Source organism: Necator americanus, chromosome I, assembly GCF_031761385.1.
Source record: "Necator americanus strain Aroian chromosome I, whole genome shotgun sequence".
Taxonomy (NCBI): Eukaryota; Metazoa; Nematoda; class Chromadorea; order Rhabditida; family Ancylostomatidae; genus Necator; species Necator americanus.
Genome location: NC_087371.1, coordinates 36,515,548 through 36,537,581, shown reverse-complemented (window position 1 = coordinate 36,537,581; position 22,034 = coordinate 36,515,548). Strand labels below are relative to the sequence as shown.

The 22,034-nt window shown below is 36.6% G+C and overlaps 1 protein-coding gene across 1 annotated transcript; it reads right to left on the bottom strand.

The window, feature by feature from the left end:
- Nucleotides 1-2,031: 2,031 nt before the first annotated feature.
- Nucleotides 2,032-7,362, bottom strand: RB195_007982 (uncharacterized protein; the record flags this gene model as incomplete). Its single annotated transcript, XM_064181917.1, has 2 exons — nt 2,032-2,246; nt 7,275-7,362. The coding sequence occupies 2 exons, from the start codon at nt 7,360-7,362 to the stop codon at nt 2,032-2,034; spliced, it is 303 nt and encodes a 100-aa protein (XP_064038670.1).
- Nucleotides 7,363-22,034: the final 14,672 nt, after the last annotated feature.

Below are 22,034 nucleotides of genomic sequence, written 5' to 3'. Positions count from 1 at the left end.
AATGGAAGGAAACCAGCCAAATGGATGAACTGGGGTCATGCATTCCTTTAGAGAACACGGATATCGGTGCTGGTCCCGGATATGCGGTTTAACGTCGAATTTAACGAATTTTCTTCGGTACTGATCATCCCTACTCACCAAAGAAATCCATGACGCCAAGTCATTGACCTTCTCATTGAGGAATGAAAAAGGTTGGTTGAAGTTGAGAGGTTTTACGATCCCAAACCGTCTCATCCAGACCTTGTCACCGTTGTGGAAACCATATTTTTCCACTGTGCACCTCACTCGTCCAAAAAAAAAATAAAAAATGATATTAATATTTATTAATGAATGAGAATTCGACACAACCGCATATCCGCATTATTCTACACGAAGCGTTCTAGGCTCGGAGAAAAGGATCTTGCTTTCTGATCTTGGGAATTTTCCTGTCTTTTTTCTTTTTCTTAACGAAAATGACCTGTGATCTAATCCATCAAATAATTTAAAATTGACCAAATTTATTGTTCAAAATTTAAGCAAAATTCTAATAAGCTCTGGTGATTCTCTTTTTTTAAATGAATCCTCCCGAGGATGAATTTTAGAAATCCTTCAAAACACTACTTTAATGTTTGATGGGTCGGAATCTCCGAAATTTAGATTCATTGGACTTTTTGCTTTCGATCATGGGAATTATATTTTCCGAAAAAAATAAAAAAATATTCTTCCCATGTCAAAAAAAAACTTCTCTTTTCTTCCATAAAACTACTTGAAAATGTGTTACTTCTCGTCTGGTTTTCAATACAATAATATTTGTTTTATGTTTCACCTATGGATCTTTTGAAATGAATAAATATTTATTTTTGTATACGTTGGTTTTGCGTGGTGAAGTTCATTGATCTCGTCGCTCGTTCACAATTTTTCACCACGGCGATCGCAGCGGTGCGATCAATGAACGATCAACCATTGCAAACTTTGATCGCCGTGAAATTTTGATTCCATCCGGAAGTGAGAAATAATGTTTTCTTTTCTTTTTCTCTTCCTTGTAGTGTTTCGGTAAACATCGATGATACGAGTACGAGAGAGATCCGTGTAGATCCGGAAGCTTTTTTTTCTTGTTTCCGTTTCTTTTTATTTTCTTGCTATTTGTTTTCTTATCCACATTTCCATTTTGAGTATCATCATTCTCGTATAAGGTCATAAATATGAAAATAAACGTTTAAAAAATTAATAATTAAAAAAAAGAACAGAAAAGGGACCTAGATTCTCTTTCACATGACTAAATTAGTAATAGTAAAAGTAATATCGTATCGTAGTAAAATTAGTAGTAGTAACAAAGTAATTAAGAAAAATACGTAAATAGTATTAGTAATTAAATTAGTAAAAGTGAAATAAATTAGTAAGAAAAGATTTTAGGGATTTCAGAAATGAGGAAATACGGAAATATGGGGGAAAAACATTCAGATAATGGTTGGTTTCACGTCGCGTCCCACCGCTTGGTCCCTCCATAAGCAAATCGATAAAAAAGCAACGTTTTCTGCATGGATACCATTCAAGGAAAATCGAACATGGGCACTATTTACTATTATTTTCTTTGGAAATTCCCCGGCTAGGTTAGGAAAGGTCATAAAACCCCAAAACGATGACCTCAATCCATTAATACGAATCAATGAGAGAATTTTGTAATTAGAGTGGATCAATAAGCGTGAATAACAAGAAGCGGCTAAATAAAAATAGTAAAATATGAAAAATAAGTTAGAAATGGTAACTAGTGATGTGAAGTAATAGTGTAATGATACAGTAATGGTGATAAAATCGAGAAAAGCCCGAGACGGGGGCAAAAAGAGAATTCCAAGCCTTCCCCGGAGTGTTGCTAGCCATTATATCCAGGAATTAGTGCCGAAATCAGCTCCAGCTCGATAGAAACTGGCAAAATGTGCAATAAAATAGTGCTTGCCGAGCAGGTGAAGATCGCTACGCTCAAAAGTTCTGTTTACCATGAGGTTTCAGTTCAAATCGAGCCGCTACGCAACGGCTTGCAGCGCGTTCGCTCAATTATGCGCTGCCAGTCCACGGAAACGACCTCGGACGTTTCAAGGAGGCCGACCGAGGGAGAGACGGAGGAGAGCACGAGTGGAAAAGGCCGAAGAATGGGCCGGGTCGAGGATTTTCCGGCGAAAAGAAACTCACCACTAAGGATTCGGTCCGTTCCGAAGAGGTGAAGGCAGGCAGCGGAGGCTTCTTTGAGGCAGATGAGCAACGAGAAGATCCTGTAAAAAAAATATAATTCGTATGGATATATGGGATATTTGTTCGGAATTGAACGAATCTCATTGTTTACTCGAAGGAATTCATTCGAACATTCAACTGAACATTACCAGGAAGTGAATAATTCAAATATTTCACATGTAAAACATACACAGATATAATTATCGTCTATGACAAGAAAATTGCGGACACAATGAGGAGGGCGAGGCTAGAAATTATCGGCTCAGTATTTTCTGCAGTATATTTATCTAAATCATCACATTGGGATAGACGACATATGTGGAGAGGAGGTAGGTGGATGGGGTGGGAGCGCCGGAGAGGGAAGTGGGGCACGAAAAACAAGAGCAGAGGGTTGGAGAGGGTTGAGGTCTGAGGCCAGACGTGAGGGATCGGCGATACCCTGGTCAACAATTAGCTGGAACTGAGACCGTTGAGTCCATACATCCATGTCATAGGTACGATATAGTGTACAACAATAGAATACAGTAAACACTGAGTACGGTATACAATACACAATACAAAGATATTTACAACAATATAATTATTCACGTGAGTCTCATGAGGTGTTTGTTGAGTTCTCATCAGAAAGAAATTGAGAAGAAGATAGTGAGAGTCACAAATACCGTTCAAAAAACTATCACCACAGTCGAATACCGAACATTCATAGATAAGAATTGTATTCGGACAAAGCGACAACGTAAAATCACAAATTAAATGTTGTTTAATCGATAAAATAAAATAAAATAAAATAAAATAAAAATATGTAAATAAGTGCTTAAAAAAATTATTAAGAACAGAGAATGGACCTATGTAGATTTTCTTTCCCATGACTAGAAGCGTTTGATTTTATTTTTTCTTGATTTTTTCATTTTTTTAAAACATTTTTAAACTTTTCAAGTCGGTATTTAAAAGCAGAACATGTCCATAACTTATAGGAATGGAGGAAAATCCATCAATATGGTGAATTGAAAGAATTTCAGGGTGAATTCCGTCTTAGCGAACATTAGATTCAGCTCCTTATGAGAGTTATTGAAGAGGATAAGAAGGGGATAAGGATGTGAGACTCGTCGAGGAAATATGAAGCCTTCGTCAACAAAATCTATGGATTTTCAGAGGAAGTATTCGTGATTTGAGGATTTCATGATGAATTTTTATGTTTTTAAAGTTTTTTTTTTCAGGCTTTTTCTAATTTTTCATGAAGACAACAAGAAAATACAATATTAACACACATCACAATAATGAAAATAACAGAAAACCACATAAATCCTTGGAAAATTCCTCGACTCTGCGTTTATACGCCCTCAAGTCTCTATCAGTCACAATTCTAGAAACTTTTCCACTCTTTTTCTTTGTTAATTTTTTTAAAAATAATATTGTTCTGAAGAAGAAAATGAAAGTGAATCACATCCAATTGTACAAATATTTGCCATGCTATTTCCAATGATCAAAAGAAAAATGAAAGAAATGAAGAGCATGTTTGGAAGAGGCTCATTTTTTAGAATTATTTCCATTAAATTATTTAGAATTTAGAATCTTCAATACATATTTTGAGAATCCACACATAAAAAATTAAAACAAAAAAAATTCAGAGGTACAGCAGTACTCATAGGAGTAGAATAGCTATCTTTAAATAGGAAAATTTGACTCAAATTTTTATGCAGAAGGTAAAAGAAGGTTAAATGAGATAAGATAGGACCGACATGGAAGAATGAGGTTAGAAGATAAGATAAAAGACATGAAAGAATAAAATGAGACGAAGGGGGAGTCCAAAAAAAGGAGGCCTGCCTACGATCCATAGAAATAATAGCACGCGGAACACTTATCCAACCAGATAAATACACCTGAACTCAAATTGGATTTATCCACATCGATCCACAGTTCCGTGTGAGTTTAGTTCTCCACAATAACTAGTTTTCTGCATAATCGCCATTTTTAATATTCACGTATATAATTTTTATTAATGCTTTTATTTATTCATTTATTGAACTTAGAATTATTCATTAATTATTTATTAGTTATTTATTTAACTCAGAATAATTTTGAGAAGTTACAGTACGCTGAAAATTAGCCCAAAGGTATAAACAAAGCAAAGCAAGCAAAGCAGAAACTAAGAAATTTTTTTTAAAAAAGCGATATAAAAAAGATGAAGAACATCTATTAATGCCTCAGGGAAATCTTATAAATATTCATTATATGATACACATATTGCTGACAATTTTCTCTAAAATATTGATTCGTGCAACATTCAGAAAAAAAATTCGAAAAAAGAAGAGTAAAAATCCAAGAAAGAAATAACTTAAACAACAGGAAAAATATTTTTCTATGGTCTTATGGAACATACAATGTTCAAATTAGACACGAAAATCTATGGAAACTTTCGCAATGCAAAAACAAAAATAAAAAAAGAAAAATATTTTGCGGCTGAAAAGCGAGAGGATCTTAAATGAGACGGGTATATTCAGCAGCATTCGGAATACGGATTTGCTCAAAACAACGAATTTTCAGGATAGGGAAGTAAAATGGGAAAAAAAATATCGGTTTCGGTTCCGCTGCTCCGGTCGGCTGCCCAGACCCTTTCCGTCCAAAGACCACCACGGTACTCGTCGTTCTCACACACAAACGAAAGCGGCAGCGGCAGCAGCAGAAAAAAATCGCTTGATTCGATTTTGTGCAGCGCGTAAACAACAAGTTCTGGATGTGTGTGTGGGCGGTACATCGTTGATTTCGTACAATTTCATGAATTCCCAAAAATTGGATTTAGAGGCTGTCGTCATCAAAAAAAAATTAAGTTCTGACACTTGGACGACGCATAGATTCCCTCCATAAGCTTTGAAGGAAAATCGCTGGACACGACACTGAAGCTTAGTGATTACGTAGATTACGGATACTGAGCGCATTGCCACTTTTCCCACGCATAAAAAACATAAAAAGGAAATCATGTGGCCTCGGAAAAGCATAAAAATTCTATATATATTTTCCTGATAGTTTTCAGAAAAAAAAACAAAACTGCGAATTACAAAAAATAAACTATGAATAATTCAAAATATGAGGTAATAGCAGTAAAAAATGGAAAAAAAACTTAAAAAAAATAGAATTCTGCAAGTTAGTAAGCAATAATTTTTTCCGAAAGAGAAATATGAAGGCCACAGTGAGCGTATGCCACTTCGTGAATGCATAACAAACAATCCGCCGAGCCGACCTTGACTTTTAGGCAAAAACAGCAGTTGTCGTTCATGTCCAGAAAAGTGGGAAAACATTTGAAATTTTAAAAACAAGAAGGAGCGCAATTGTCAATTATTGATGTCATTATGCCGATATTAGCTTGCGATATTAGCTCACTGGGAAAAAAAAAATCTGCTAGGAAAGCATTGGAAACATTCTGGATTTCCATCAGAAATTCATCCAGGAATAACAGAAATTAGTCCTTATCAATTACTGATGACGTCATGCCGTTCGTAACACACTGTGAGCTACAAGATTGTTCGATATGCAGCTCCTTAACGCTATCCAGACGCCAATACTTGAAGGCGTCACTGCACGAACCCGTCCATTTCTTCCAAATTGCCGTAAAAACGGCCCAGAATATGCGGCGCATGGGCTGGCGCGCTCTAATCGAACTCGTCGTAGAAAATAGCGTTCCGGAACGCTCGAAGACGCATCTTTCAGGCCGTTTTTTACCGCAAATAGGAAGAAATGGACCGAATCACCCTCTTCCCCATAATCTACGACCCCGAATAAGCATAACCCACTTGAAACCCGCACCATCCCAGATTCGTGGGGTGATGCCTTCAAGGATACTGCCCATTGTGGCTAGAGGTCATTTTTCCTAGGGGCACAGTCCATAGGGGTAATTTCCCTTGGGCTACAATCTGTGAGAACGCGGCCCCACCTCGGTAGTCGGTGACTCGGTTTGTTCTTCTGTTTGATGTTCCTGGATAGCGCACGTGGAACAATATCGAGCCCCCAGCAAGGAGAGAGGAGGAGTTTGATGGGGTATGCATAACATCAGAAAAAACTCAAATCATTTCCAACTCCCTCGATAAAGACGATTTTGTCAAAACAGGCCAATAATAAAATTTCAAAACCAAAACCACGTTGGCGTGGGAACAAGAAAAAATAAATCCAGCACATAATGCCGTGGTTTCGAGAAGAGAACACTAGACGACACTGATTAAAATTCCGTTTTTTTTCCTTTCCCGAGGAAAAAAACAATCGATAGTTGTTTCTCAGGAGTCATTCATACATGGGTATTGTTAGCTAAGGACGCACGTCACGCATAGACATTATAATCACGGTGAGAAGAAGAAAAATAGATTCTATGTCGAGGATTATCGGAAAGAAATCCATAATATGCAGCAAAAAAAAACGTAGCATTCGATTTTTGGGATGTAAAAGTAGAAAAATGCAGTCGAATATGTTCTACATGTGAGGTATTTAATCATTCAATTATCTAATTCGAATAAATTTCTCAAGGGATCACGTTCCGCACACAAATGAGATATTTACACGATGATGAAACGAGGAGAAAAAAACCTATACACAGCGGAAAGTTCGAGCAAATATTGACGAGAACAAAGTGCTCCAAAGAGAAAAAAAACACCTGGAATTTTGCCAAGCAGTTATCGTAACAACAAACACTTGAAAACAGATGAAATACATACATACGATGACCGAACATCATCAACTGGTACGCAGCTCAGTATATTATTTCACCGATGACAGCTGATTGTTTATTGATCGATCACGATCGTCATGTGTTGATTTATGACACACATGAATAAATTCTTTCGTAACATGTGTTGAGAATAATTTTTTTTCCCCGCCGGGGAAAAATTACAAATATTATTTTTAGCATTTGCTTATTCAGAGCGACTCAAAATTCAACTGGAATTACTTTGAGGGAAATTTGCTGAAGTGGATGAACATTAGTGGAGAAATCGTTTGTTTTGCTATTTATAACAATAAACCAATAATAATAAAATACAATAATACAATAACAATAGCAACAACAACAATATTTGCACCCGTACCTATATTTATATAGATACATCGCATAGGAGATAAGGCGAATGTAGCGCAGTCGGTTAGAGGTTCCGTTGTGACTGCAAGATCGATCATGGGTTCGAAACCGCCCTAGTGCCAACAAAGCCTTTCATCCATCCGGGGTCGATAAATTGGTGCCCAACTTGTTTGGGAGGATAAAAACACTGACTTGACCCGTCGGCTAGCTCCCGCAAGTCCAACAAGGCACGCTTTCGTGAACCTGTATGCGATCCTGAATTGAAGCGAATGTGGTGGCGGGTCCCAAGTGGATTGATTAACGTCAGACAACATTTTTCCACTTTATTTATGAGATTTTTGTCCCTCTGATGACCATAATTTTGCACTACGTCCTTTCAGCGTCCACCCTCTTCAAACCCGCCCGTCGTTGTAATTCATCACCACAATAACAATAAATCAACAGCGTTTTTCCCCCCTTCCGCTTGAATTTATTGCGAACGGCGAAGATAAATTTCAAGAGAACATGTTCACAACACGAGGGAACGTACGTTAAGCCTTATGTGACCTTTTTTTACTTTTGTAATTCCTTTTCTAGCTAAATTCTACTTGAAAATTTCTTGAAAATTCTTCCTAATAATTAAGGAAAATCTACATTGGACGGCCGAGGCAGAATATTTCGACATTATCTTATTAACTAACGCATTTTTTCCTTATTTTATGATTTTTTATTTCCTGGCACTAACTTATTAACTAACGGATTTTTTTAAAGAGGTTTTGGACGTTGGTAAAAAAATGGCCTCAACTACATCTCATTCAACATATATCACCTATTTTTCTTATCCATTTCACATACAGACAGGATATAATGGTATAAAAAAGTATATAAAAGTAAAATAAAAAATAGTAATGTAAAAGAAGTATATAAAAGTGTATAATGGTGATAAAAATATTTTTAAAAAAATATAAAAATGTATAAATATCAACATATATAATATATTGATACCGAATATAATATCAAATGAGCAGAAACAGATGCGAAGCGATGCGAAGCATACCCTGTGAGAAAAAAACAAGCCATCGCGTTTCAACACTAAATATATCCATCTCCGTGTTTTATTACGGTCATTCACTTTTAAATGCGACTTCGGCTCCAGATAAATTGTTGTTCACGTCAGCGTTTCCGGCTTGAAATCAACGAAACCCCAGCGAAACGTCAGCGCAACGATGATACTTTACTGGTACATCTTCCAGTAAAATTGTCGTTGCTTCCCGTTTCCGGGTATAATATCCTAGGGGAAGATGACTTGTTCTGGATGAAGCATATCATTATATTATTTATTTTTATTTATTTATTTATTCATTTATTGTTGCATATTATTATTATTATATTATTATTATTATTGTATTATATTATATTATTATTATTATATTATATTTATTTTATTATATTATATTATATTATATTTATTTATTTATTTATTATATTTTTTTTTTTATTATTATATTATTATTATTATTGTATTATATTATATTGATAAATTGCAAATGTCCTTACTTTCCAGGCTCTGACGAAGGTGACAACGCCGAAAAGTAAGCCGTAATAAAGTTTGTTAACAATTTTGGCTGTTGCTTAAATTTGACTATCGACGATTTTACTATTCTCATGGAAAAGAAACAGAATTGTAAGGTGAAAAATTTGCTAAAATTCCTGGGTGGCTTTTCTATGAATGGATGTTCCCTGGGAGACACCACCTGTATTCAAAAATCTCTCGCTGCCGCAAGTTTTTTTTTCGAATTTTACCTTAGAAACAAAATTTAATAAATAAAGTTTTACTAGTTCTGCTGAAAAGTACACGGTAACAAATATCGTGAAATTTTGTTTCTCCAGGAATGAGGTAAGAGTCATATTTTAAGGAATAAATAAATGAGGAAAATTTTTAAAGCATTTTTTTAATGCAGGAATTTTTCGTTTTTAAGATAATTGATAATTTTAACAGTTTAATTGATCTAATAATTTTAATTTAATTGATAATTTTTTTTTGATAATTTTTAAGATAGATATCTAGCAGAAATCTATTTTATGATAAAATTTGTTCAAAAAAAAGTCGATTCACATACGTGTAATCGCAGCAACTTTTTCCTTTCCTTTCCCCTTCTTCAAAAATCACGCAGCTGCACGTTTCAAGTAATTTTTTGAAGTGCTCGGCACATGTGCCCATCAAAGTTCGATGAGCTGAGAAATTCTCACTGAAGAGAATGATTCGCTAAGAATTTTATACTTAAGAAATCACGTAATATTGCTTTTATTTCATTTTCTCATCTTATTTTTTGAGAATATTTTATTAAAATTAAATTTAAATTATGTGACGAACATGACTATCAACAGAAATACGTCCTAAAAAAAAAAGGACCTCACTTCTACCCCTCATTCAATTTCGCATTACCACACAAATACAGCACAACAGATAATTTTTTCATCTTTTTTAAAATTCACTTTTTAAATCATGAGATTATTTTTTGCTAACATACTAAATCAATACTTATAACAGAGAATGAGCTATTACAATAGCAATCCATTGTGATTCATTGTATTTTCCAGAGATTCCATTAAAATTCTTTCAAACTGAATCTTTCATTCATTTACTAAGTGATATATTTTCTTTTTGAACATCGCGAAGATTTCAAATGGGGAAAAAAATGAGAAATTTACAATTTAATTGAAGTAGAGACTAAAGAAGAAACAAATTAACAAAGTAATAAATAAAAAGAAGAGCCAGTTAACAAATTTCCTTTACCTGAACACGTTTTGCGCCCACCTCTACGTGCCTAACGAGATTTGAAGGAAAAACATTGACAACTGCATGTTTCCACGAAATAAACGACTCTTGTCTTTCTCTTTAAACACGTGATAAACAATCAAATGTTTTCTATTTACTTATTTCAAGCAAATATCGATAGGTGAATGGGAGAACACGTCAAAAATCAGGAGAGAAATGGGTGAAAAAAAAATTAGTCACGTAAATTCTAGAATTGGATGTAACACAAAGTACGTAATGTTATGTAAAAAATACCGTAACACAGTACAGTACTCCATGGTGCTACACCATCGTATAAAGGACAGGATAAAATTTCCTGAAATAAAAAGAAAACAAATAAAAAACCATTTCTTATCCTAGTAACCTGAAATTTTCAAAAATTTTGAAAACAGACGGGCAGGTGGAAATCGATAATAAGGATTATTACATCTAACATCATCATAAGAATTCTAAGAAAATGCACTAAACCAGAATTTTTTCTCCTACATTGATTTTAAAATTTTAGGGATTTTTAGGTGCCCTAGTATCTGTGGAGGTTGAAAAGGCAACAATATGCATGCTGAAGTCGTGTCACTTCGAGATTTTTTTTTCTATAAAAATCGAAGTGACATCATAATTGAATGCATTTTCAAGTTCTCCGATTTCCTTTATTTTTTTTTCGAGTTTTTAAGTCTTATGCACACAAAAAAAAGGAAAATTGTTCCATGGAGGTGATGGTGATTGATGCGGTTATTAAATAAAAAGAGACAATTCTTAACCTTGTTAGCCATTGATATGAAAATATTTTTTTTTCGCAGCCTTGAGACAAGTTCTCAACGTAGCGCCGCCATTACAAAGTTCAACGTCACATGCAGCGAGAAATGCACTTTAATATTTCACAAAATTGTGAATATTTCCTTCAATTTTCACCCAGAAGATAAAATTCCAGATTTTTGATCCACTAAAGTAACCGCATTACATTACAGAAGAGATAATCTACGCTTCTAAAAAAACTCACTCTACTAACTTGTAATTTAAAACTATTCAAACTATAATTATTCTAATCTATAACTAATCTATAGATAATAGGTAACCAATATATAATTAGTATATAATCTAGCCATTTCAAATAATTATATAGAAAAGATCAAACTAACAACTAACTAAGAGAAGGGCATGCTTTATCTTTACGTTCCTTCTTTATCCTTTCCTCACTCAAATAAAAAAGTACAAAATGCGAACCCTATCCAAAGGAAGTGGAAACCAGACCTGGGCCAGTTTTTTAACCCCACATCAATTCAGATATTCTAGAACTTTTCCTTCCAGATAACGCTTTTTTACGGAACATAGATAATATTTCAAGATTTTATTTCTAGATTTTCTCGTGTTGCGATACACACTTCATATATATTTTTGATTGCGAAGAAAACAGCTGGAAGATAGTAGTATGTTACAAAAATATTATAAAAGTAGTCCTAATTGTCGTTTTTATCTCTCATCAGAAATGTAGGAGCTAAATCCGTAATTTAATAAGAAATTAATAACATTCCGATGATATTGGCACTGCCATCCGGCGGTGTCTGAGGAAAGCTAATTTTGAGGAATCTGTAGCGCTTCTGGAAGTTCTTCCTAGCAATCTTAGGCAAAGCCTCATACGCAGTCGCCTGTATGAGACCTATTTGCACTACACCGGAATGGAAAATATGTCCGGATAACAAAGAAGGTGTCTGCATGAGTTTGTATGTTGTTTATCTGATTTTCTGTATACAGTTCGGTGACGAATACATAGGAGAAACGACTGGACCTCTCTGGGTTCGAATTAGAGAACACCTGGAGGGCAAGAGGAAGTTAAGTGACTCTACGGCATTAGGTGGTCATAGGGTACATGACGTCATAACGGAGAAGATTTTGAATTTAGGATCATAATATTAGCGCGTGAACCTAATACTGCGTCAGGAAAGGCTCTGGAAGCGTTTTGAATCCATTCCGAAAGGCCAAACATGAATGGGAAAGAGGAATGCCTCTACATCACGCAGGAATTTGCTCTCTAATTAAAGGAATCACCCTGCAAATCTGAGGTGGTACGGATTTCAGGTGGAGTACTCGATAACGGGGTCGTAGATTACGGAGAGAAGGATGATTCCGCCCATTTCTTCTTAATTGGCGTAAAAAATGGCCCGGAAGATGCGGCTTAGGGCGTTCTGGCGCACTATTTTCTACAGGGAGTTCGACTGGAGCGCGGCAGCCTTGTGCACGCGCCGCATCATCCAGACCGTTTTTTACGGCGATGAGAAAGAAATGGACGAAATCACCCCCTCTCCATGATCTACGACCCCATACGGATACTCCATCTGAAATCCGTACCAACCCAAATTCGTGGATCCAGATGCCTTTAAGGTTATTTGATTGCGTTAGTCACCTCACTACGGGTACCTAGTTGCGGTAAGACTTACACTTCCACCCAACCTATAACCATAAGACCTTGGAGTAAACTTGGGATTTTCCTTATTGGGCGGATGTGGGGATTGATTTAATAAATCACGCTCAAATTCATCCTTTCAGCCTCTGAAAAAAAAAAATGCAAACTCGCCGAAACGTCAGCCGAAACGTTAGCCGCGAATGAAGGATTATAAGAACGCCGCGTCCAGCCTAAGTTAAGAACACAAATGTATTAACGACACATTTATGGATTTTTCAATCAATCGTTATGAATTACTCACGTTTTAATGTAAGTAGTTTTTGTAGATGTGTCGAAAGCAACGTCGAGGACAGAAAATGATCATTGATGTCGGGAGTTGTTTTTTTTCGGGTAACCTAATAACTTACCTAATAGAATGTGTCTAACATACAAGTTTAAAGTCTCTAGGGGTCGGCAGCTCGCAGAGAAATTAATCAGAGTGGATTATTCTCACAGAAATTAGAAGCGCGGGAAAAACTAGTTCTTCTACAGACCTATTAAGTCACATGACCAGAAATCCTAAGAGAAAAAATTCTCAAACAAAATTGTTTGTATCTGACGTGATTTCCTACCAAGCAATTATGTTCTCATTGTAATAATAATTGTGATAATAATTAATAATAATAATAATTGTGTGCCCCTAGGCTGTTCCTGGGAACTCGTTCAAATCCCAGCAATGGATTAGCTTTCGTCGAAACATGGACGTCTTCACGAAATCCTTGAGTGAAGTGAGTTGTCGTAAAATGACAGAGTTATTAAATCATGAAGAAGAAAAGAATAAGAAGAAGTTATGAGGTTTTAAAAGTGGAACGTGAGGAAGAGGAAGACACAAATGTGCCACTGAAAGAGACTAAATAAACACGAAAAGGGGAACTAGGCCTCCTTTCGGACTTCGGCGAGTCTTTACTTCAGCACGTGCGATGAATAAGAGAAGTTGACGCAGCGCACCGGCAACGAATCCATCCGACCTAACTAGTTTTTTTTTTTTTGCAAGCGAGTTTTTTTTTTTGTTCGAACTGAGAGTTAGGTATTGGTATTGGTAATCCCCAGTGATTGATTACTTCATAAATAAATTGAAAGTAGGAATAAAAACATAAGCCACGGATGGCCCGCCCATATATAAATAAAAGTGGCCTACACACATAGATTTCGTATGTCTATGTCAGATTAATGTGTTCCGGATGGATGAATTTGTAACGACCTGTGATCTGTTCATAAAGTATTGTCTACTTGTAAAAAAAAAAGACAGCGCCAGTCTTCTCTGACAATAAACTGGGTTCCGATTTTAGTAAAGTTTGTAATTTTTTTCCTTGTTCGTAAGATTCTATGACTCAGACAAAGTGTGTTCCATTTTTTTGAATCTTTTTTTCCTGGTGCACCATTGGTGTATGTGAATAAATGAATAAATAAATAAATAAATAAATAAATAGAATACAAAAACGAGTGGCGTGAAGCGTAGTCGGTTAGAGGTCCGCTGTAGCCGCATTGTCGATGGTTCGAGACCACTCTAGTGCTCACCAAGCCTTTCATCCCTCCGAAGTCGATAAATTAGTACAAGACTTGTCTCAGAGGATAAAAAAAACTGACTTGACACATCAGTTACCCCCGCAAGTCATTCCATAGAACAACACGCATTTCAAAACGTCAACGAATACGAAGTGCAGTAAAAACGTGTTGACGCATCCCAAGTGGATTAGATACGTCAGTGACCATATCCTTTGAAGGCATCACCCCACTAATCTGAGGTGGTACGGATTTCAAGTGGAGTATTCTTATTAAGGGATAGTAGAATATGGGGAGGGGGCGGTTCCGTCCATTTCTTCCCAATTGCCGTAAAGACGGCCCGGAAGATACGGCTCGTGCACAAGACTGGCGCGCTCTAACGAACTGCTTGTGGAAAATAGTGCGCCGGAACGCTCGAAACCGTATCTTCCGGGCCGTTTTCTACGGCAATTAGGAAGAAATGAACGGAATCACCCCTCTCTCCATAATCTACTACGAATACTCCACCGGAGATCCGTACCACTTCAGATTCGTGGGGTGATGCCTTTGACCTTTTTAATACAAAAACTGGGTGCGTATACGAGTCTGATTGCTACCTGCTTGCAGTGGCTACTGATGCTTATACCAAGTACGAAGTACTTATACCTTATACCAAGTCCAATCCAGCATTTGAATACACGGTCTACGGCAGATACGAGTTGTATAACTTGCACAGCTACATGTCAGAAGTCACCAAAATATTGCAAGAAGGTGCTGTTGTCCAGAACATTTCCCATTTCAAATAGATCAAACACCTAGAGAGAGCATGGAACAACTCAACGTTTTATTGCGCTGAACTCACGGATATCGTCGACCTGAGGTACTCGGGTCACTTGATGTCGATAGGCACTCCAGACGAGACGCCAGTCAAGGCCACGGAACAGTGACGAATGGATGGATTCTGTGCCAGCTCTTGCCGTGGATCTCGAAAGTCGGCCAGAATTGTGTTCAAGGACGACACAACTCTTCGAAGATGCTAGTAACCAATTCTTCCTGGATATGGAACAGTGACTAATGGATGGATTCTTTTCAAGCTCTTTGTGGGTAGATCGGGAAGGAGGATTGGACGAGGGTGTATGTAGTCAGGAACGACACGCCTCGACGTAGATGCGTGCGGCTGCGTCAAGCAATAATCCAGACGCGCCGACTAAGTAAGTAAGTAAGTAAATAACACAAAAAAAAACGTTGTAACCGAATTTCACGACGTTTTCAAGTGAAATGGTTGGTTGCGATTGCGTGACGAAGGAAGCGTGCTGTATACGCAGTAATTACGTTCCATTCTAACTAATTATCAAATACAAATGACAGATTCACCAGCGCTAGTTTATATACCTTCCGCGAGCGTGATAATTAATGTTCTCGCTGCTAATCACCAGTATTTCGTTACGGATACGGAAAAAAAGAGATAACAACAGTTTCCTTATCCTTAACTCACCGTTCACCTCGTATCAACTGTACATGTAATCGCTTGGACGGATTGTTTGTAGACCGAAAGAAAAAGCGTAGAACACATTCGCATGATTCATTTCTCATCATTAATGTCGTAATGGAAGTCGTTAAAAAAGATTTTAAAAAAAGAAAAATATTTAAATCATTTAAAGTAGTGCTCTTAGAGAGAAAATAAATTCAATAATGATAATATAATAATGGTAAAAATAATACTAATGCAATAAATTCAGATTTAGGATTATATGCAGTGACAGGTCTATCCCGTGGGTCTATCCCTCATCGAGCACTGAGTACACATAACATAAGAAAAGGTTATGTATTTCAGCAGAAAAAAAAAATATAGGTACCTTAGAACACTTCTATTTAAAATTTTTATTGCTCAAATAAGAGTAAGGCGGAAACTTTATGTAGATGCTAAAGAAAAAATTATATATTTTACATTGATACAGATTAGTTATGAGAATTTATTATTGCGCACGGACGGAGGTTACGTCTTTCTGGATAATTAGGAAAAATCGAGCGTTGTCGCGCTCTTACCACTAAAAATTTCATGGAGAAATAGGAAAAAGGCCAGAATTGAAATGGGTGGATCTTTTCGCCTCAAACTAGACGATCTACCTTAGAGTTTCACCTCTAACTCACTCACTGTTCGTGGAGAAATCCCACACACTATCAGTTTTATGGTCAGCCTCCAATCCCACTTCAGAAAAGCGCAGTTGCTTGCAAGTTATACATTGCAAAACGTTGTTACATCGTTGTCTGTCATGCTACAGTATTTACTTTGATAAAGGCAACTCCTGGGGAGAAAAAAAAAACTTTCAATGTTATAATCGCTGCATGTGACAGACGGAAAGATTTCGTGGAAAATAATGTCACTAAAAACGGACAATCTGCCCTCATAGTGCAGAAAAAAAGTGTGATCAGTCTGCTGAATGATAAGAAACGTCCACAAAAACACGTTCGAATAAGGGCAAGACGAAGGCAGTTGAAGGAGGTGAATCGGAAAATTGACGTAGTGTGGAAACTTCTCCGGGAAAATAAAGAATTCGAAGTGTCGATTACGAATATGAGCGTGAGCTCACTCGATCTGCCTAATTTTCCTGAAAAACTGCATCTCGTTCCTACGACTATCCATTCCTAGTTCATCCGCCGCATCCCCGTGTTTATAATTAAGCAAATAATAATAAAATAATATTAAATAGTGTTTTTTTTTTTGTTTTACTTCGATACCTACATTGTTTTTTTAAGCTGAAGTTTGAAGAGTACCACAAATTTGTCTGATTTCTTTGAAATTAGTCTTTGAATCTAACTTCATTCTTGGATCTAACTAATAATTAATATATAAATTAATTAATTATTATATTAATATATCATTAAAGGCATCACTCCACGAATCTGAGGTGGTACGGATTTCTGGTGAAGTATTCGTATAGTAGATTATGGATAGTAGATAATGGAGAGCGGGGTGATTCCGTCAATTTCTTCCTAATTGCTGTAAAAAACGGCGCGGAAGATACGGCTTCGGGCGTTTTGGCGTACTATTTCCTACAAGGAGTTCGACTGGAGCGAGCCAGCCTTGTGCACGCGCCGCATCTTCCCACTTGTTTTTTTTTTACCTCAATTAGGAAGAAATGGACGGAATCACCCCCTCTCCACAATCTGCGATCTCGTACGAATACGAATACTCCACCTGAAAACCGCACCACCTCAGATTCGGGGGGTGATGCCTTTAAAGTCTCGTTGGGTTTGCACCCATATCTTCCCTAAAAGTTCAACTCTCACCGTCAGGATAAACGAAATGTTCACTTGTTATCAACGCTGCGAACGGAGTTGATATCGGAGTATGTTCCACCCAGTTTGACAAAGGCACCTCGTCATTCTTTATGGAACATCTCAACACCTTGCTGAAAAGGGAAACGACGTCAGCTCCTGGATCCTTAGTCGTTATCACGTTAATTCACCTCCACAAGAAGCTGTCCGTCAGGAATCCAAGAATAACAGAGGGATATCACTGCTGTCTGTAACGTATAAGGTTCTGGAGCAGATCATCTCGGAACCATGAACTCATTCACTAAAGGCTGATGAAAAAATTGAAATAACTACAAGGTCAAGAGGGATTACTATAAGTAGACTTCGGTATTGACAGGTGCACTTACAACCCTTCTCCAATAATATACAGTAATCAGCTATGCGTCTTAGGACCGCGTAAATTTTAAGTCACGCGCGTATGCGTTTTATCCATTCGCCCTACGACCGCAGTTGCAGCTAGGAAGTGGTCGATGTGGAATTCAGATGCCAAATCGAGAATTTTTTGAATAGAGGGAAAAATAAGTGGAACACTATATTCAGAAGGATAAGGGTTGCAGAGTATAGGGAGTTTTACATTATTACATTACATTTGTTTATTTTTGTTATTTTAGAGAATAACAGGAATTCTATGTATTAGCCATTAGATCTCTTCATTCAGTTAATGCACGTAGCAATTTTCGAGCGGGCGGTCTTGGGACCATTTTTTTGTATGCGTGTGCATTGATTAACAGGTACCTGCAGGTTTCCTTTTGCTCTTTATTTTCATTTCTTTGAATAATTATTAGAGATTGCTCGAAAATTCCTTAATATTTTTTCTTCAATGTTATTCACCTTACTTCTTTCAACGGTCATTCTATTCCATCCTTTAATTGTGCTAAAAAAAAAAAGATAATGGGTAGATTAATGTTTTCTTGTTATGCCGACGAGGTTTTGATGGAAATTTATTATTGGGCTGGCATTTCGACAACTTCGTATTTATGAAAGGCCTGAATATTTGGGTTCGAGGTCCCAACAAACTCTTCCTCTCTCCTTACCAGGACTCGATACTGTCAATAATTAATCAATAAAAATCAATAATTACTGATTGTAAGAAAAACAGTCGGAGACTAAGAGAAGAGGACAACATCATCGGCTGTTAATAGCACTTAGCTCTATGGTAATTAACATTGAGCTGTTCCAATTATTCAGCTTTTTTTGGAAGATTTCAATTCACATTTCCTCCATTTTCATGTCAGTAATCCTTGGAGATTAGGGAATAAATTACATTCCTCTTTTTTGCACAATAAGCTATCCAGGAAAACTCCAATTTCTTTTAAAGGCATCAGCCCACGAATCTGAAGTGGTACGGATTTCAGGTGGAGTATTCGTATACGGGGTCGTAGATTATGGAGAGGGGGTGATTCCGTCCATTTCTTCCTAATTCCCGTAAAAAACGGCACGGAAGATGCGGCGCGTGTACAATGCTGGTGCGCTCCAATCGAACTCATTGTAGAAAATAGCGCGCCGGAACGCTCGAAGCCGTATCTTATGGGCCGTTTTTTTACGGCAATTAGGAAGAAATGGACGGAATCACCCCCTCTTCTTAATCTACGATCCCGTATACGAATACTCCACCGGAAATCCGTACCACCTCAGATGCGTGGGTTGATGCCTTTAACGACGCGTCAAATTACTTCCACTATCTACTTCGTCCACAAACAATTATTAATAAGATGAGAACAATTAATAAACAATTAATAATAAGCTAAAGAATAAAAAAAACAATAAATAAACAAATAAGCAATAAACAAAAAAAATTGGCTAATTAACAATTATTGATGGAAAGTGGATAAATTATTGAATTCGTCCGCTTTCCGTTTTCGGATCAAATATCCACCGTGGATTGCACTATCAATGGCACTTAGTGTGAACATATACACCACCTAACGAGAAAACGGGGTCCCATTGTTCCGGAACCCACAGGGACTCCGCACAAATCCTTTGCACGAATCATGAACGCCTTTTCCCCTCCTCTGGCACCTCTGGCATACGTGATGCTCAGGTCCCGCGACGATGTTAAAGTATCTCAGGGTCGAAGGGTCACCTCATGAGAGCGTGAGACCCCGTGTCGGTGCCCGTGTGAGACTACAGTTACTGGTAACTTGCATTTTTTTTTCATCTCTTGGACTTCAACAGGAAGGGAACATTGAGGAACACTCGGCTGCTAGGTAACAAGCTAAGTAGACGGATTTTTTAAAATTAGTAGGAAGTGTGAACCTAAATTTTCAGAAATTCTTATTTTCAGTTAAGTATTATTTAACATAGACTTAAAACCGCCAATATAACAAAAGAAGTGTTGCTTACAAGGAATTATAATAGCTAGTGTGAATTACTATCGGCAGGTAGCAGCCGCGTATTTATTTATTTATTTATTTATTTATTTATTTATTTGTTTATTTATTTATTTATTTATTACGATCAAAGACGTGTCCAGAGTAAGAGGCAAGGGATGAATACAAATAAACAATAGAAAATCATCAAAAATCAAAATCAACAAAAACAAAATGCATATGAAAAGAAAAAAAAGTGGAATTACTATCCTGTATAGGATCTTTATCATAAGAAGTATGAGCTACAAAGTAGGAAAAATTTAAATGATCGTGAAACTTTTGCTCCCTAAGGTCTAAAGAAAAAATGGGGAAACTCCTGCATATTATGGATTTCTTCTCAATAATCCTTGTCATGGAATCTATTTTTTTTCTTCTCACCGTGATTATAATGTCTGTACGTGACGTGTGCCTTAGCTAACAAAACACCCAAAAATAGTAGTATCCTTAATTTTTTTTCCTTCTGCAGGTTTTCTGGTTTACAAGCTCAAATTCATCATTTTTCCGCTGAGCTCAGATGTATCTCCTTCTATCATCGAAGAACACGAAATAATTGCACCCCGCTCTTTCGAGCGGGGATTCCAAAAATCGATCGATACTCCTATGATGCACCTTTGCACGGAAATCTTTAGTAAAAGGCGAAAGATTTTCCAGATTAAATCCAGAGGAGCCAGAGGGATACTTCGATTAGCTACTTGAGTGGCCTCATAATTGGAGAGTCGTAGACCTTGTTGGTTTTCTCTCACCTCGTTTTTTTTTTCCTGAGAGTAGAGTGCATGAGGTGAGAAGGCGATAATCGACAACGGGAAAGAGGCACAGCACCTTTTTGTGTGGATGGGAAACCTACACGAGTCACTTAGTCCCCACTTCTATCTTTCGCTTCCTCGTCAAATAAATGTTCACTCTATAAAGGCGTAGAAAGGCAGGAACTCTGCTTGGCAAGCTTTTTTCGTTTCCCAACCTTTTCCAGGATACTTTTCTTCGTCTCCAAACCTTTTCCATCTAAAATCCTGAAAATGATGCCGAAGCTGGCGTTGATTCGTTAGAAACACAGAATAGTAGACCTTTCACTGCAAATGTTTAACAGTACAAAAGAATTTTGCGAAATTTGAAAAATTCATTTAAAAAATTGAATTGATTGATAATTGATTGATTAATTGGTTGAAAAATCCAAAATTCAAAAAAGAATAATAAAAGAGAAGAAGAAAAATAAAAGAGAATAAGCCTAGAACTACAGCAGTTTTCCTTTACGTAACTCTCATCCCAAAAAGAAAAAGAAAGGCTGACTTTACCACAAAAAACACATAAATGGCTCTAAAGAATCTAAAAATAAAAACAAATATAAAAAATATAAAATCATTGAGGGAAATACACTTTTCAAAGATAATAGCGCTAGCAAAATGTGAGAACACCGACAACTGGAAGAAGATCCGTACAAATCAATCCCAATCAATCGATCATTCGCAAACACCAATCCAGATCATGAAGTTCCTTAATGCCTTCCAATTAGAGATCTTCCCTGGGGGAAAGAAACCAAAAAAGTACACCTTTAAAATTCAATTCCATTAAATTAAGTTCCATTTTCAAACCTGCAAATTTATTCGATCGATTAACAAATCTTTTCTCTTCCTTCACTTTTTACTTAGTCCCTTTCTTAGCCTCATTTGTTCTTCAAAATCATCTTTTTCTGGAAGTATTGGGTTGAGAAATATGAAACTATTTTTTTCAAACCTAGAAATGGATACAGAAATAAAAAATTTTGGGAGAATTTCGATATACGCTTGGCAGATCGAAACGAAGGTGCTGTTCTTATTTTTTCCGTGCTATTGATTCTTACCTTTGCGCACCGTTTAAAAAAGATGTTAAGAAAACGAAAAAGAGCTTTTTGGCACTATTTCCTCCTTGGAAATTAATCAAAAAGAAAATATCACTGAGGAAATATCACTGATGGAGCCATCTCTGGAGAAAGCCATCGCTATTTTGAAGCCCCCATCGCCGTTGATCTTCGCGACCGTGTAAAAGGTGGATTTTGACCTCCGAAACGTGGACGTAGACCGGTCGAGCGATGGTAGCTGTTCGGGGATAAAATTTTTCTACTTTAGGCTCTTTTCTCAAACAAAACAAACAACAACAAGTTGATCCAAAACATAATCTCCTTAGTTTTTCCTAGTGAAGTTAACAATTATTTCCTTAATACTTCTTTGTTTCTCCTTTGTATAGTTAAAAATGAATTTTTTAATAATAATTATAATAATAAATTTTCAATATCCCATACTGATTTCTTCTACGTTTCTTTTTTGTCCTCTTAACTTTTCTTTTACGTCGTTTTCTTTGTTCATTTCCAATTTTTTCAATCCTCATCCAATTCCG